General features: G+C 43.7%; 1 protein-coding gene across 2 annotated transcripts; it reads right to left on the bottom strand.

The window, feature by feature from the left end:
* Window positions 1-987: 987 nt before the first annotated feature.
* On the bottom strand, window positions 988-10603 carry LOC146432416 (fatty acyl-CoA hydrolase precursor, medium chain-like). Of its 2 annotated transcripts, XM_085072045.1 has the most exons (14): window positions 10516-10603; window positions 8888-9092; window positions 7926-8070; window positions 7347-7480; window positions 6863-7016; window positions 5895-5996; window positions 4957-5061; window positions 4777-4830; window positions 4135-4275; window positions 3964-4050; window positions 2832-2979; window positions 2512-2643; window positions 2144-2216; window positions 988-1726 (listed from the first exon to the last, which is right to left on the bottom strand). In XM_085072045.1, exons 1-14 carry the CDS (start codon window positions 10586-10588, stop codon window positions 1552-1554), a joined length of 1728 nt encoding a protein of 575 aa, XP_084928171.1. In that variant the 5' UTR covers window positions 10589-10603; the 3' UTR covers window positions 988-1551. The 2 variants fall into 2 exon arrangements, with proteins under 2 accessions (XP_084928171.1, XP_084928172.1); XM_085072046.1 differs by lacking the exon at window positions 4777-4830.
* Window positions 10604-13550: the final 2947 nt, after the last annotated feature.

A 13550-nucleotide genomic window follows, 5' to 3' on the forward strand; every position in this document is an offset into this window, starting at 1 on the left:
CTGTGAACCTACAAGGACAGACACTCCCATTCAACAAAGAAACCAATAGCGATCATAAAAGCTGTGCCAGAGGAAAACAAGGGAAGGGATAAAATGCCCCCAGTGTCCCCCACATGCTGCATTAAATGTGTGCCAGAAGCAGCAGTATGGTTGCTGCAATTAGCTGTTACTAATTGTAACAACTGGTGGTTTTCACAAGTTACACAAAAATGCACAAAAGGGGATGGTCAGGTAAGATAGATCACACCGCTCAAGGCCCACAGGTGTGTAAAAGCAAGGGAACCCAGAGCTGAGGAGGAGGAGGAAGAAGAAGTCACCTACAAGGGATCAACATGTGCAGGCAGGAGCTTGGGCTGTGTCACTGTGAGAGTCCCTCCTGGGAAGAGCAGGGCACAGGCTGTGGGGTGCTGTGGGATGTGGGAGGGTGAGCTGGACACCAGTTACAGGGGTAGTTAGAGAATTGCTGTTTGATTACTGGCATGAGGAGAGCTCTCCTGGATTCCCACATTGCCTGTTCCTTTGTATCCTGCTTGTCATGTCACTTGGCAAAAAAAAACTTCAGTACTTGTGTGCCCTGACCCATTCCAGATGTGCCAAAAATGTGGTGGCAGCTGTGGGAGACTGGGGGTGCAGCTCTGCCTGTCAGCAGCTCTTCTTTTTGATAATGCTGAGCTAACAATGTGCAGGGAACACCACCAGCCTTTGCTCTCCCCTCTGCCTCCCTGGGTGTCTGTCTGGCCAGCAGTGCTTCCTCCCTCCCTGCAGCCACTGAACAGGGAATTTGCCAGGAAGGGCTGAAGGACACACAACCACACCCCAGAACAGTTTGTGAAAGAGCCTAAAGCCTCAGGTCCTGCACAGCAACCTGAAAGGTTCACACCTGGAACCCTTTAGGTTGAAGGAAGAAATTGGGCACATTTCTGGCTTCTTGGGTGTGATTTAACCTCTTGGAATTAGTCTCTGTCAGTTAGGTGAAAGAAAAGGAAGTTCCAAAAAATCAAAAGCAACATTTATTTATAAGAACTCACAAACCAATGAAACAAGTATAAACTTTCTGTCCACGTTTGTGAGATGTCCAGCCCATCTCCCAGATGTAGTTTGATGGATGTTCTGCTCCCTACAAGCTATTTCCTGTTAATGAAAGCAGAAAGAGGCTGTAGGAAGGACAACTGACCATATTCTTGTGAAAGAAGAGGGAAATAAGCTTGTCAGATAGTCTGACTCTTATGGCATCTTCTGTATAGATAATTTCTTACAGATTTCAATTCATTTGTCCATTTCCACCTCATTATTCAGTTTTGATATGCATTGAGTAGGTACCATGGTCTGTTTGAGCCTGAAAGATTGTGGGGTTTTTTTCTGCTTCTTCATTAAATAGTGATTTTTAATTAAAAAAACATTCTAAATTCCCCTTGTTTCTCTCCTTTCACTGATCAGGAAACAGATCACATAACAGTCAGCTAGAAGGTGATTATTACTCTGCATCCTGATAAACTCATTTTGTTTCACTTTTCTTTGGGTTTTGAATGCAAACTGTACCCTCCACAGCTCCTATAAATCTGTGTGATGTCTCCTTTCAGTCTGTATTTCTTTCATGAGTTGTGCCCAAAACTCCACTTTGTGTTCTTTCAATTTCTCTGCTGCCTTTTGCTCCAGGTCTATTTCCAGGTATCTTTCCTCCAGGCCATACTGAGGCCAATGGACCAAGCCCTCTCCATTTGGATTTCTGGAAAGAATAGAATGAGAAGTTAGCTCTTCATTTGCCAATCCATTGCTCTCTGACTGCTCAGGTTCAGAGCATTTCAGAAAACCAACATGAGCCCAGATCATGTGATTCTGGTACCTGAATGGTTGGACAGTTTTTTATGGAAATGCTCATCAGTGGAACAGCCAAAGTGTAATAGTTGCCATTCCTTTTAGCTCTAAAACTCCATTGCAGATGGAGTAACAGCTCTTAGATTTTTTTTCTCTTTGTGTCTGCAGGTTCATTTAAAAGACCATTAAAAAGTGAAATTGCTTCAATATTTATCTTAAATTCTGCCAGATTTCTAGGAACCACCATATAAGTACTGCTTCAGGCAAGTAAGTGTGTTCCAGGCACCACAGGCAAAACTTCAGCTGTAATTAGCATTGTGATTCTCACCCATTTTTAGCAAAGTTGGTCCAGTATCTCATAACATTTCTGCTGAGTTTATTTTCTTCCTTTGTAGCACCTCCTGCAAAGGGAGAGATGAAAGGGCCACATTAGGAACTAAATAATTAGTAGCAGCTCTATCAATTCCAACAGACTGTAGTCACTTCCACTTGTTGCCCTGGGCTATGGGAGTTTTTTTTCTGGGAGAGGACTGCAGATGAATGATTTAATGGAAAGTATCTCCTACTGAAGATGGAAAGTGTTTATGCTCATTACAGTGCTTCTAAGAGAGAAATTCTATTCTAAAGCTCTACAGTAAGTAAGATGAGTAATACTGAGGTTCTAAAAGGAATATGGAGTAAGCATGGATACATCACCAGCTAAGAATGGCTTTCCAAAGACAAAAGCAATCTCAGCTCCATGATCTGCTTTTACAAACTCTGGTACAACACCTTCCAGTGAGCTTGCTCGATGCTGGAATTCATAAAAGTAGACTGGGTGTCCAGCATCTAGAGGGTACAGAAGAGTGTTAGTTTGAGAGCTGAAAATACCTGCTCCAAAGAAGATAAAGTTTCATTACAAGCTCTTTGGGTTAAATGAAAACTCCAGCAGTTCTCTGGATAGGGAGGAGTGCTGCATGCTGTCCCCACCACTCCCAGGACAGAATTCTACAGTTCTTCTAAAGCTGCTGAGTTACCTCTGTGGTGTCTGGCCACTTCCACGGCTGAGATGACAAAGAAGACATCTCCAATTGCATCCAGCAGGCCATCTCGCACCTGAGCAGGGCTTGCTGCATCCCCTATGTACTCCTTGTACACTCTGTCAACAACTTCAGATGTGACACCCTGAAATCACAGTAAAAGTACTTATAATGATGATGAATATTATAAGGAGTAACAGCAGTAAAGGAATGTGGATCTGCATGGCTCTGGCTAAACCCCAAACATCACCTTTCAGAGAAAATCCTCAGCTGTGTCAGAGTGTGGCTCAGAGCTCAGGATTGGAGTTACACAGCTATGGGTACAGGTGTTCTTGGGGAAAAGAGGGATGCAAGATCTAAGGATCAAACATGTTTAGATAAAGAGCAGTCAGGGATGCTGATTGCTCTCCCTTGTGTGGAAACCACCCTGATAAGAGCAAAGAAATCCTGCTGGATTTCATAAAATCCATTGACTGTTGTAGATGACCATAATTTCTCCCTTTCAGAACAAGCCTGGGCTCTGCATTTCTTGGTTCACGGTGGATGTTAGTGTCACTGAATGAAGCCTTGCAAGTACTTATCCTGTTTATAGAGTCCTTAATTCTTACCTTTTAATCTGTACTTTTCTATACTGTAGTTTCAGGAGAGCACAAAGGAACCATGAAGCCAAGAGGTTTGTAAATTACAGGGAAACAAAACCTCAGGAAAGCTGAACGTAGGTGTCAGTGCTCCCCAAACCTTTTGGCTTTTCCTTTCTAGTGCCCAGCTACTGCCTCAGGAGGTTGTGTCCCATACATCTCCTGTCATACCTGCTGGTACTCTGCATGTCATGGATAACCTGGGGGTATGTAAAATGTCCCAAGAGACCTGTGTTTAGGTACCTGAATCACTGCTGGATTCCCCCAGAACTCCTTTTATAAGAAGAGGGGCATTTAGTTTGGATATTTAGAGAGTATTTTTAGTCACTAGAGGTGACAGGAATGCAGCACATCTCTGCCCATTTGTGCCCCATGGCAGGGAGCTGTCCAGCAGAACGACATTTTAGAGTCAAATGTGTCCTTCTGAGGATACAAACAGAGCCAGACCAGAGAAGCAGCAGGACTGGGTTATTCTGAAAATGGTCTCTTACCTTAGTGATTAATACTAAGTTGCTCTGTAAAATTTGATGTGCAACATCTTTATCCAGACCATCCACAAAAGGAGGATATTTCAGCAGCTGTGTGATACAGAGAATCGTACTTATAAAAAAATCTGGTATTTACAATGTGATGTTTAAAAAACAACGTTAAAAGTCCCTTACCATTGGGATTACCCATCCATATTCACAGTTATTTACTCCTATTATGTATGGGACTGCACTGATTGAATTTTCCGATAGTAATTCCCTGGGACTCTTTGGAAAAAATACACCATCCACACATGCACTGATGCAAAAGAAATCCTAAACAATAAGGGGGGAAAAAAGGGAAAACTTCATTAATACATTAATTTTTCTTCTAAAAAGAGTTCAGATTTTTACTTCAGTTCCAAAGTGAAGCCAAATGAAAATACAAGAAGTAATGGGATCCAAGCCATTTTAAATTTTTCTGACATATTTTCTGCATTAGGCAGAAGATTCTGTGAAGATTAACATTGTATTTTTGATGGGTTTTTTTGTGAAACAAAAGTCACTATGTTGAACTTACATATTTTCTTAGTTCCATATTGTAATGGATGTGTGGAACAGTGGGGGAAAACCCAACTTCTGTATTGAAATTTCAAATGCACATATTGTGATGTGATATCACATTATCGTGATAAGAATTTAACATAGGACATAATATAGTATTTGATTTTCAGTTTCTCTAGAATAATCCATGCCATTTTCTTTTCCCTGCCCTGGCAGAGCAGGACAGCAAACCACAGGTAGCTCCAAGTGCATGCAGAGTGCAAGGGCAGTTACCTGTTTGCAGTTTTCAGGTGAGGTGTTGCTGCACACCTGCAGTGTTGTCATGTCCTGAAAAGGTCAAGAAAGTCAGATTTTACACTCACTTCAAGTTCTCCTAATATCACACCAAGAGTATTCTCTGTTATGGAAAGGTCTGAAATATCATTTAAATGCAAGAAATACCATTTCACCTACCATTTTTTGTGTTATCTGTACTAGCTCTTCTTCTGTTTTTTCTCTCAAGCATTCAACTATTGCAGCTGAACTGGATTTTTCACAGCCAGAGACAGCAGCAATTTTCTGTAAGCAGTAAAAACAAACAGTTTTGGACACATTTCCCATATCTGGCTCTGTGAGACACCGAGTCCAGCGAGAGGAGCCGAAGGTCCTGCACAAGGATTGCTGGAGGCTGGCATGTCTCAGCTCCAGAGGGAGGGCACTGGAAACCCTCACAACCCTTGACACCAAGGGCTGGGCAGAAGGACAGAACCTCTGCCTCCAGATTCTTTTGATACAGAAATGTTCCAGGATGAGAATTCTGGTAGATAACATGCCAGGCTGAGAAGGCTGGGTGATATAAAAGACTTAGAGAATAAACCATCTGCAGGGCAACATTCTACTACTCTTGGTGACGTGCTTTCAGCTGTAGCAGCTGTCATCAGAGAGAGCTGTCTCTTTTATATCCCAGGATCCAGGTTCCTGGAAATTGTTTCTTGTAGTTGAAGAGAAAGAAGGGGATTGAAGGCAGTACTAGTTCTCAAATTAAACAACTGAATAAGATCTCATTTATTTGCAAACTACAGGCATCAAACAGGAGGGAGAGAAGAGTATTCAGAATCTGATACCATTTTCAAGACAAAAATTATAGGTGGCCTTTTCTTGAAGACATTACATCTTGTAATATTCCTTTACATTTGATTCTTCCTTGCCTTCTCTCTTTTCTTTGTGGATATTTGGGTATTTGGAAAGCAGCACATCATTAAACATGTACTATTTACACACAGAAGTACTGCCTTTAATGACTGTGGGGACTGTTTCACAAGAAAAAAATATATTTCTGTATTTTGGAATGAGTAGTTGAAGATATGCAAAACTATCTGGAAAAAGTAATTAAAATGACCACAAATACCCACTTGTGCTTCCTCCTTAGGCTGGTCAGTGAACAAACCCAGGAGTACAGTACCACTCTCTGAAATGGCCTTGTGGAACAAGCCCTTGGCCAGGGGAGACAAGACCTGTGGAAAAGCAAGAACAAGCATGACAAGCACTGTGCTCTACCTCTGGATTTCAGTATCAGCAATTGCCATTTGAAGCATTTTGAAAGGCCATGTCGTCAGTGTTATCCTGTAGCCTCTGACCATAGTCCAGCTGCACAAAGTGCTTTGGCAGCACTCAGGGAGGAGTTCAGCTGCCTTTCCCCTCCCACAGCACTTTGCTTCCAGCACTGCATGGCACTACACTGCCAGCCAGGTGTGGATTGAATGTGCCCAAGGTAATCTGGCTGTGCTGCAGAAGGGCAAGAAAGAACTGTTGGCCTGAGGAAACAGGAATTTTTATCCCGTGTAGCAATGAGCCCTGGTACAACTGTGTGATCTGTACCAGACTGTGAGGGACTGGAGAAGGAGAGCATCACAGCCAACGTGCTCAGTGCTGATGTAAAGATTTTGCACAGCCACTGGGTCACAAACCTCAGGTCTAGTTCAGCTATCATGACTATTCCCCTCAATCACTTTGCACAAATGGCTGTCAAAGCAAAGAGAAAATGGGCAGCAGTCCTGAACTCCTCTTAAGGGACTTTTCTCCCAAGATTCAGCTTCAGGGGGTTTTTACATTGAAAAAAGCTCCAGAATTTAATTCAGGAGATGAGCAATAACATTTTGGGAGTTAACTACAGCATTTGAACATGAAAATGAAACATTTTCATCTATCAGGATCTGTATTGTTTTGCTGTATTGTTGCCTTGTTGTTCAATCAAAGACCTGGGTGATTTCTCACTGTTACACCATCCCTTTTCTCTCACTGACTTCTGCACATACTGAAAATGGATGGAGGAGTTTCTTTTCCCCTAAGTAATTAAAATTCAATATTCCTGTGAACTTACAAGAGCTGAAACACTGATTCCTCCTGCAGATTCTCCAAAGATAGTGACAGATCCTGGATCTCCTCCAAAATATTGAATATTTTCCTGAATCCACCGAAGAGCTGCTACTTGATCTAAATACCCCCAGTTACCTCGGGCATGCTCATCCCCAGTGCTGCAGGGAGAGAAGAGATTCATTTAAATGCTCAGTGCAAGAAAAAGACAAAGGAAAATACAGTCTGTGGTGTGAAAAAGCATCTGCCATTCTCTACGCAGAACTGCTCTACACAACTGACAAATGAATGGCTCAGAAAGCCTTGAGACTGGAGCAGCAACCCCACAAGAACAGATCTGGAAGCTGCCTTGGGACTGGAAATTGTCCCCAACCCTTGCAGATGCAACTCAGGAATGTTTCTTTGCCTAAGCAAGTCTTCTGCACTTCACAAAGGCTTTGCACACATCATTTTGGAAACCACATAGGAAAAACTGAGATAAAACATCTTACCTAAAATATCCAGCAATACCTAATCTGTACTGAATTGTTACAACCACCACGTTGTCAAAGGCTGCTAATGCTGAGCCATCATATGATGAAGCTGCTCCAAAAACTAATCCACCTCCATGGATCCATACTAAGACCTGTAAAGAAAAGGACAGGATCAACCCAGCACAGGTGTGAGCTCCCAGTGATAAAAACTAAATATAACCCAAAATATAATCTTTTGTGTTATTTCACTTCTGATTCTTTCAGATTACTTTTCACAGGTGGTAGAAATCTTTCTAGTCTAGGGCCTGCAGCTCTACAAAGTGGCATTGGTTTTGTTAAATGCCTACATTATGTGAGTGTCCTGTGACTTTGGACAGATTATTTAGAGGAAATCAAGCATTGCTTAGCTAAAATGACAATACAATTTTACTTGTAAAATAGGATTTTGTGTCTTTGAAATTTCAGCTGATATTTGCTGGGGCAAAGCGTGTAAGTTGATCGTCACTCCACAACTGCCCCTGTGTGTCTGCAAATGGCACAGGCTGTAGGTTTGCTGTCAGATAACTTTGCTCAAGGTGTTACAAGGATTTTGCTTACAGGCAGCTTCTCCTGTTTTCCTGCAGAAACAGGTGTGTACACATTTAGGTACAAGCAGTCCTCAGACACTTGGAGAAGAACTTTCTCTTTTCTATTGGTAATCATGTCCGAAAAGTGTTGTCCTTGTACTTTATCCTGTAGACACCTGAATTAATGAAAAAATAACAAGCAACAGAAATAACTAAAACCACAAAGCTATGAACAGAAGCTTTTTTGCACTTCCACAACTAAGTGAAGACCAGAAACCAATCTCTACTCCATTTCTGGATTGGTGGCAACTGCAAACATAATTTTTTTTTACTGCTTTTAATGTATATTCTTCCTATGACCTGTCATTAATGAGAGTTGTAAAAATAAAGCCACACAGTGACATGGAGATATAGTTTTGCATGTTTGAAAATATCACAGAAATATATCTGCAAATACATGTGGCTATAAATTACTTCAATGGAAATATAAGGTAATTATTTTACATCTCCAGTAGGTTTTTATATTGCAGTGGTGTCAGGCTTGAGACACTAAACAAGGGCAGTAGGACAATGGGAGTGAGACATTTACAATGCAGATTAGAATTGCTCTGCATTTCTTATGTGCCCTTTTAAGCACTTGACTCTGCATTTTCCCCTAATGTTGTATTCCAGCATTTCCTCAGCTTCTTTCTGTCTCTGCTCCAAAGGTTCACAGTCATTGGTAAGTGATGGCCAAGTGCTGCTGAGGCAGAGCATTATCAGTAAAGTGCTGGTCCATCTCAGTCCATCACTGATGCCCATGAAAGTGCAGCTTTTGTAAAGAGAGCAGCTAAGAAAGGTGTCTTTAGAAGTGCATGCTCTGTAACAGCTGCAGGTGCAATGAGATGGCACCAAGGAATTGATCTTTGTGCATTGCCCTGTGTGTAGATCAGTGTCATGGGATTGCATGGAGTATAACATCATTAAAATGCAGTGGTTTTGTCATTGCCTTACATTGGTGGGTAGGAAGTGGCATCTCTGACTCCTTCCCATGGCTCAGGTGGCTGGGGTTCAGAAAACCTCAGTGATCCAACCGGAGGCTTAGCAAAAGGAACTCCCAAAAAGACATTCACACTCTTCTCAGCTGTGTCTACTTTGAATTGGTACCCTTGCACTCTCCCATATTTGGTCTCTGCTTCTGGTTGTTCTGCTTTTTGTTCTGTGGGATGAGAGTACAAAATCACATAATTGATCTATCCAGAAAGTATTGCCAGATTTGCTACATAAATATACACCTTTAGTTTACTTGAACAAGTAATTTTTATGCACAAAGCTTCAACAAACTAATCAGTTTTAACTGTACACCATTCTAATTTGCTATTTTATGTCACTCATCTATTTTACTAATTACTAGTATTGACTAATTTACATTTTAGATTTACTAATTTGTTCTAACACACTTTTATTATGCCTTTATTAAGTCAGTATAGCTGACAATATTTCAGCCTTCATTTTGATTGGTCTGTATGTATGATCTCCCTCAGGTATATCATATCTATTGTCTTGCCACACACACATTAGTGCTTGCATATAGAGCCTAATCCTGTTTTGCTCAGGGTTGTTAGATAAAAGTTCAATAGATTGCTCTCATTAAGAAAAGGCAATGAAGAGACAAAATATATTCCAGATCCTCAATAGTATGTACAGCTAAGAGAAAAAGCTTCTAACATACCTAAGAACAGTCTGGCACAAACAAATACTGTTAACATTGAAGCAAGATTCATTTTAAGATCAATGTGGAAGTTCTTAATATCAAAATACAGATGTGGTACTGTGGCTGCTTGGCCTCAGCAGGCAAGATTTTGGGAAAGGGATTTGATTTTGCTATTTGCAAGAAAGGCAGTAAAGACAAATGACTGAAAGAGGTCTAAAAAACTGAAATGAACTTTTTGCTACTGCCGCTCAGTCTGCGTGCCCAGCTCTGCCCAGGGTTTGTTCCCAGCTCTGCCCAGGGTTTGTTCCCAGCTCTGCCCAGGGTCTGTTCCCAGCTCTGCCCAGGGTCTGTTCCCAGCTCTGCCCAGGGTTTGTGTCCATCACAGCTCAAGGTTTGTTCCCAGCTCTACCCAGGGTTTGTTCCCAGCTCTTTCCAGGGTCTGTGCCCAGCTCTGCCTGGGGTTTGTGCCCGGCTGTGCCAGGGTTGGTGTCCATCTCAGCCTAGGGTTGGTGCCCAGCTCTACCCAGGGTCTGTTCCGAGCTCTGCCCAGGATCTGTGCCCAGCTCTACCCAGGGTTTGTTCCCAGCTCTGCCCAGGGTCTGTTCCCAGCTCTGCCCAGGGTCTGTGCCCAGCTCTGCCCAGGGTCTGTGCCCAGCTCTGCCCAGGGTTTGTGTCCATCACAGTTCAATGTTTGCTCCCAGCTCTGCCCAGGGTCGGTGCCCAGCTCTGCCCAGGGTTTGTTCCCAGCTCTGCCCAGGCTCGGTGCCCAGCTCTACCCAGGGTCTGTTCCCAGCTCTGCCCAGGCTCGGTGCCCAGCTCTGCCCAGGCTCGGTGCCCAGCTCTCGGGTGGCACTGGGGCTGCCCCCAGAGGCAGCTGCCGGTGCTCTCTCACCCTCCAGGAGCACAGGGCAGAACCCCCGGTGTTTACCTGTCGCCACCAGCGCCGTGGCCCCGATGAGGAGGATCCAGGCCAGCAGCGCTGTGTCCCTCGCAGCTGCCATGGTGCCACTGGCACGAACCCCGCGGGCTGAGGCTTTATAGGCTCGCCAGGGCCACCTTACGCAAGGCAAACACGGAGGAGGCGAGGGAGTGCCCGGGCTGCGAGCCAGGAGCGGCACTGCCGGCTCGGGTGGGGAGCACGGAGCCCTCCTGCCCCACGGGGCTCCTGCTGCCTCCCTGCTGCTCCCTTGGAATTTTATTCAAACATCTCCGGCACAGCGGGCTTCGAAAGGCTTTGGAAAACAGCCTTGCATTGCGGCGGGAGGGTTTGACTGCTGCTGCAGCACCACCGGCTGGGACAAGGAGGGGAGGATTTCCTCACTCTGCACAGCACGGAGACCAGGAAGGCACCTCAATTCTACTTTATTATGTTTACTTCATTTGCGTATTAAGATCTCAATGTAAGAAACACATTATATCCAAATCCAAAGCAATATGAAAAGCATGCTTTTACTGAAGTAAAAGTTGAGTGATTTTCATTCTCACTAAAGGATAATTTCTGACTAAACCATCATTGGAAAAATCCCAGCTTTTCCTGCAGGGTGCAGGAGACATCTGTCACTCAGTCCTGTGTGTTCAGGGACGGTTGATATAGCGTTGCAATACAGTTACAGCAATAAAGAGATGACTTATCAGCTTTTGTAATGTGGGAACAATATTAAAGGGTGGTATTTGGGTGGTAACTATATACTTAATGCCTCTGAAAAATCTGGAGGATTTATGTCGAGTCAGTTCACATCCATAGTTGAAGGATGATGTGAAAAGGAGAGAATAGAATGGCTGAATAGTAACTAATAAAAGAGATCTTCTGCTCACATTAACTAAGATGTTAAGTTTACGTAAGGTTTTTGCTCTGCCCTTTTTTTTCCCAACTGCAATAACTCTTGCCCCAGAAGGGCAGTTTTGCAATTTCAGATCATGGGAATTCTCAGTTGTCAGAAACAGCATTTCAAAGAATCATATGATAAGATCACAGAATTATTTGGGTTGTAAGAAACCTCAAAGCTCTACTCATTCCGCTCCTGCCATGGGCAGGGACACCTTCCACCATCCCAGGTTGTTGTAAGCCTTGTCCACCTTGGCCTTGGACACTTCCAGGGATCCAGGGGCAGCCACAGCTTTTCTGAGCAGCCTGTGCCAGGGCCTCTCCACCCTCACAGGGAAGAATTTCTTCTGTAAATCTGATTTAAACCTACCTTTATTGGTTTGAAGCCATTCCCCCTTGTCCAGATACTACATGCCCTTGGCAGAAGTCCCTCTCCATTTTTCTTGTAGCCTCCCCTGGGGTACTGCAAGGTGCTCCAAGGTCTCCCTGGAGCCTTCTCTTGTCCAGGCTGAACAACCCAACTCTCTCAGCCTGTCTCTGTAGGAGAGATGCTCCATTGCTACAGATCCATTTCTGCTCACACCTCTTTACAGCTAAGTGGGTTACAAGACCCCCAGTCTTTAAATGAGTTTTGCACATCTATTATGCTCCTGCTAATCCCCTGTGCTGTGGCTGTGCTTGTGCACTTTACCCCAAATGTTGGGTGAATACTTTACTCCAAACCTTGCTCTGTGTATCTGCACAGGTGTGATTTACAGCCCTGCAGGTAAACCCAGCCAACTTTAACCTGGGCTGCTCCCAGAGCAAACTGTCAGCAGCTATCTCAGTGACTCCTTCCAGGGCATGCTGTGTCTCAAGCATTTGCTGTGTCTGTGGTGACTCTTGAGCTCTGCCCCAGTGCCCTGCCCACCCTGCAGCTCCTGTGGCTGAGGGCATGGCCAGTGCTCACTGAACACTGGCAGATGGATAACACTGGAAATCTGAGCTGCTGAGGAAACAATGAGGACAACATCTTCGTTGCAGAATTACAGTGAATTGTGGCTGCACAGGAGTCCTCCTTCCTTCTTTCTCAAGAGTGAAGTTCAGGACACTAAAGGTCAACAAAACTGATCTGGGAGTAGTCTGCAGTGCTTGAATGTACTGTTTATACAGTAATGATAGATGTATGCATTGTCCAATGGAAATAATTTTAGGGCATTAATTTTAATTTTAAAGCATTTATTGTAAGACATTTTGCTGCTTGCCCTCAATCAGTGAATAATGCGTAAGTCAATGGTCAATCAAAAAATCCTGCCATGTGATGACCTTTGCCTCTTTGTACTTTAATGAGCTGCTACCTTTCATGATTTCAACAGCTGAAAAAAAATAGGCAAATATCCCTGCTCCTGGTGAGGATTCAATGGAGCTACAGGATACAGAACTTAGAGCTAGAGCCTATGAAGCTTGGACAGCTTTACCACATGCTAAAGAGTGTTAATCTCACACCAGGATGTCTCTGGGGTGAGAAAGGAGCATCAGAGCATTGATCTCTACATAGGTATGAGTAATATCTTCTGACATTTTCCACTGTGATTTATTTTTAGTGCTGGTGTGTTAGGAAGTCACTGCAAGTGCACTTCTCTGCATACACAAGATGAGCATATATTCTGTGCACATCCATGCAATCCTGCCAGTTTATCTCCTTTAAAAGGGAGTGGAACAGCACCTCAAGAGTTTGTGCAAGGAAGACCTGACAAGACTAGTTGGAAATGATATTCCCCTCACAAAACAAAGGAGGTAAAATAAAGGAGCAGGGACAGATGCTCAGGAGGAAGTTCTGCTTACCAGGACAGCAGTTGTGTTGACAGTCTCACCCTGCTCCTCCATTCTGACTGGCAACAGAACTTGGGCAAGAAGGTGTAGGAAATCCCACTCTACTCTTTCCAAGAAAGTACTAGGAAAGAAGGGATGGCTAGCTAGTTGCTGTAGAACATTATTAAGTCTAAATAATTTAAAATTCTTCCGGAGATCCAGGGGGGAGCTGAAGGGAAGTGATGCTCATTGCCCTGTAGGATCTGTGGAGCTGCATCACTCTGCTGTGAGGCACCAGTGTGAGCAGCATTGTGGCTGGGATAGCTGGAGCAGCCTGGTGTTGAAGT

This window comes from Lichenostomus cassidix, chromosome 11 (assembly GCF_008360975.1).
Source record: "Lichenostomus cassidix isolate B80296 chromosome 11, HeHo_3.0, whole genome shotgun sequence".
Taxonomy (NCBI): Eukaryota; Metazoa; Chordata; class Aves; order Passeriformes; family Meliphagidae; genus Lichenostomus; species Lichenostomus cassidix.

Coding starts and splice junctions, on each gene's coding strand:
- LOC146432416 (XM_085072045.1), bottom strand. CDS start 10,588: ATGGCAGCTGCGAGGGACACAGCGCTGCTGGCCTGGATCCTCCTCATC. Junction 8,071..8,887: donor GCCACTTCCTACCCACCAAT/GTAAGGCAATGA, acceptor TCATTAATTCAG/GTGTCTACAGGATAAAGTAC. Junction 2,217..2,511: donor TGGAAAGCCATTCTTAGCTG/GTGATGTATCCA, acceptor CTCCCTTTGCAG/GAGGTGCTACAAAGGAAGAA.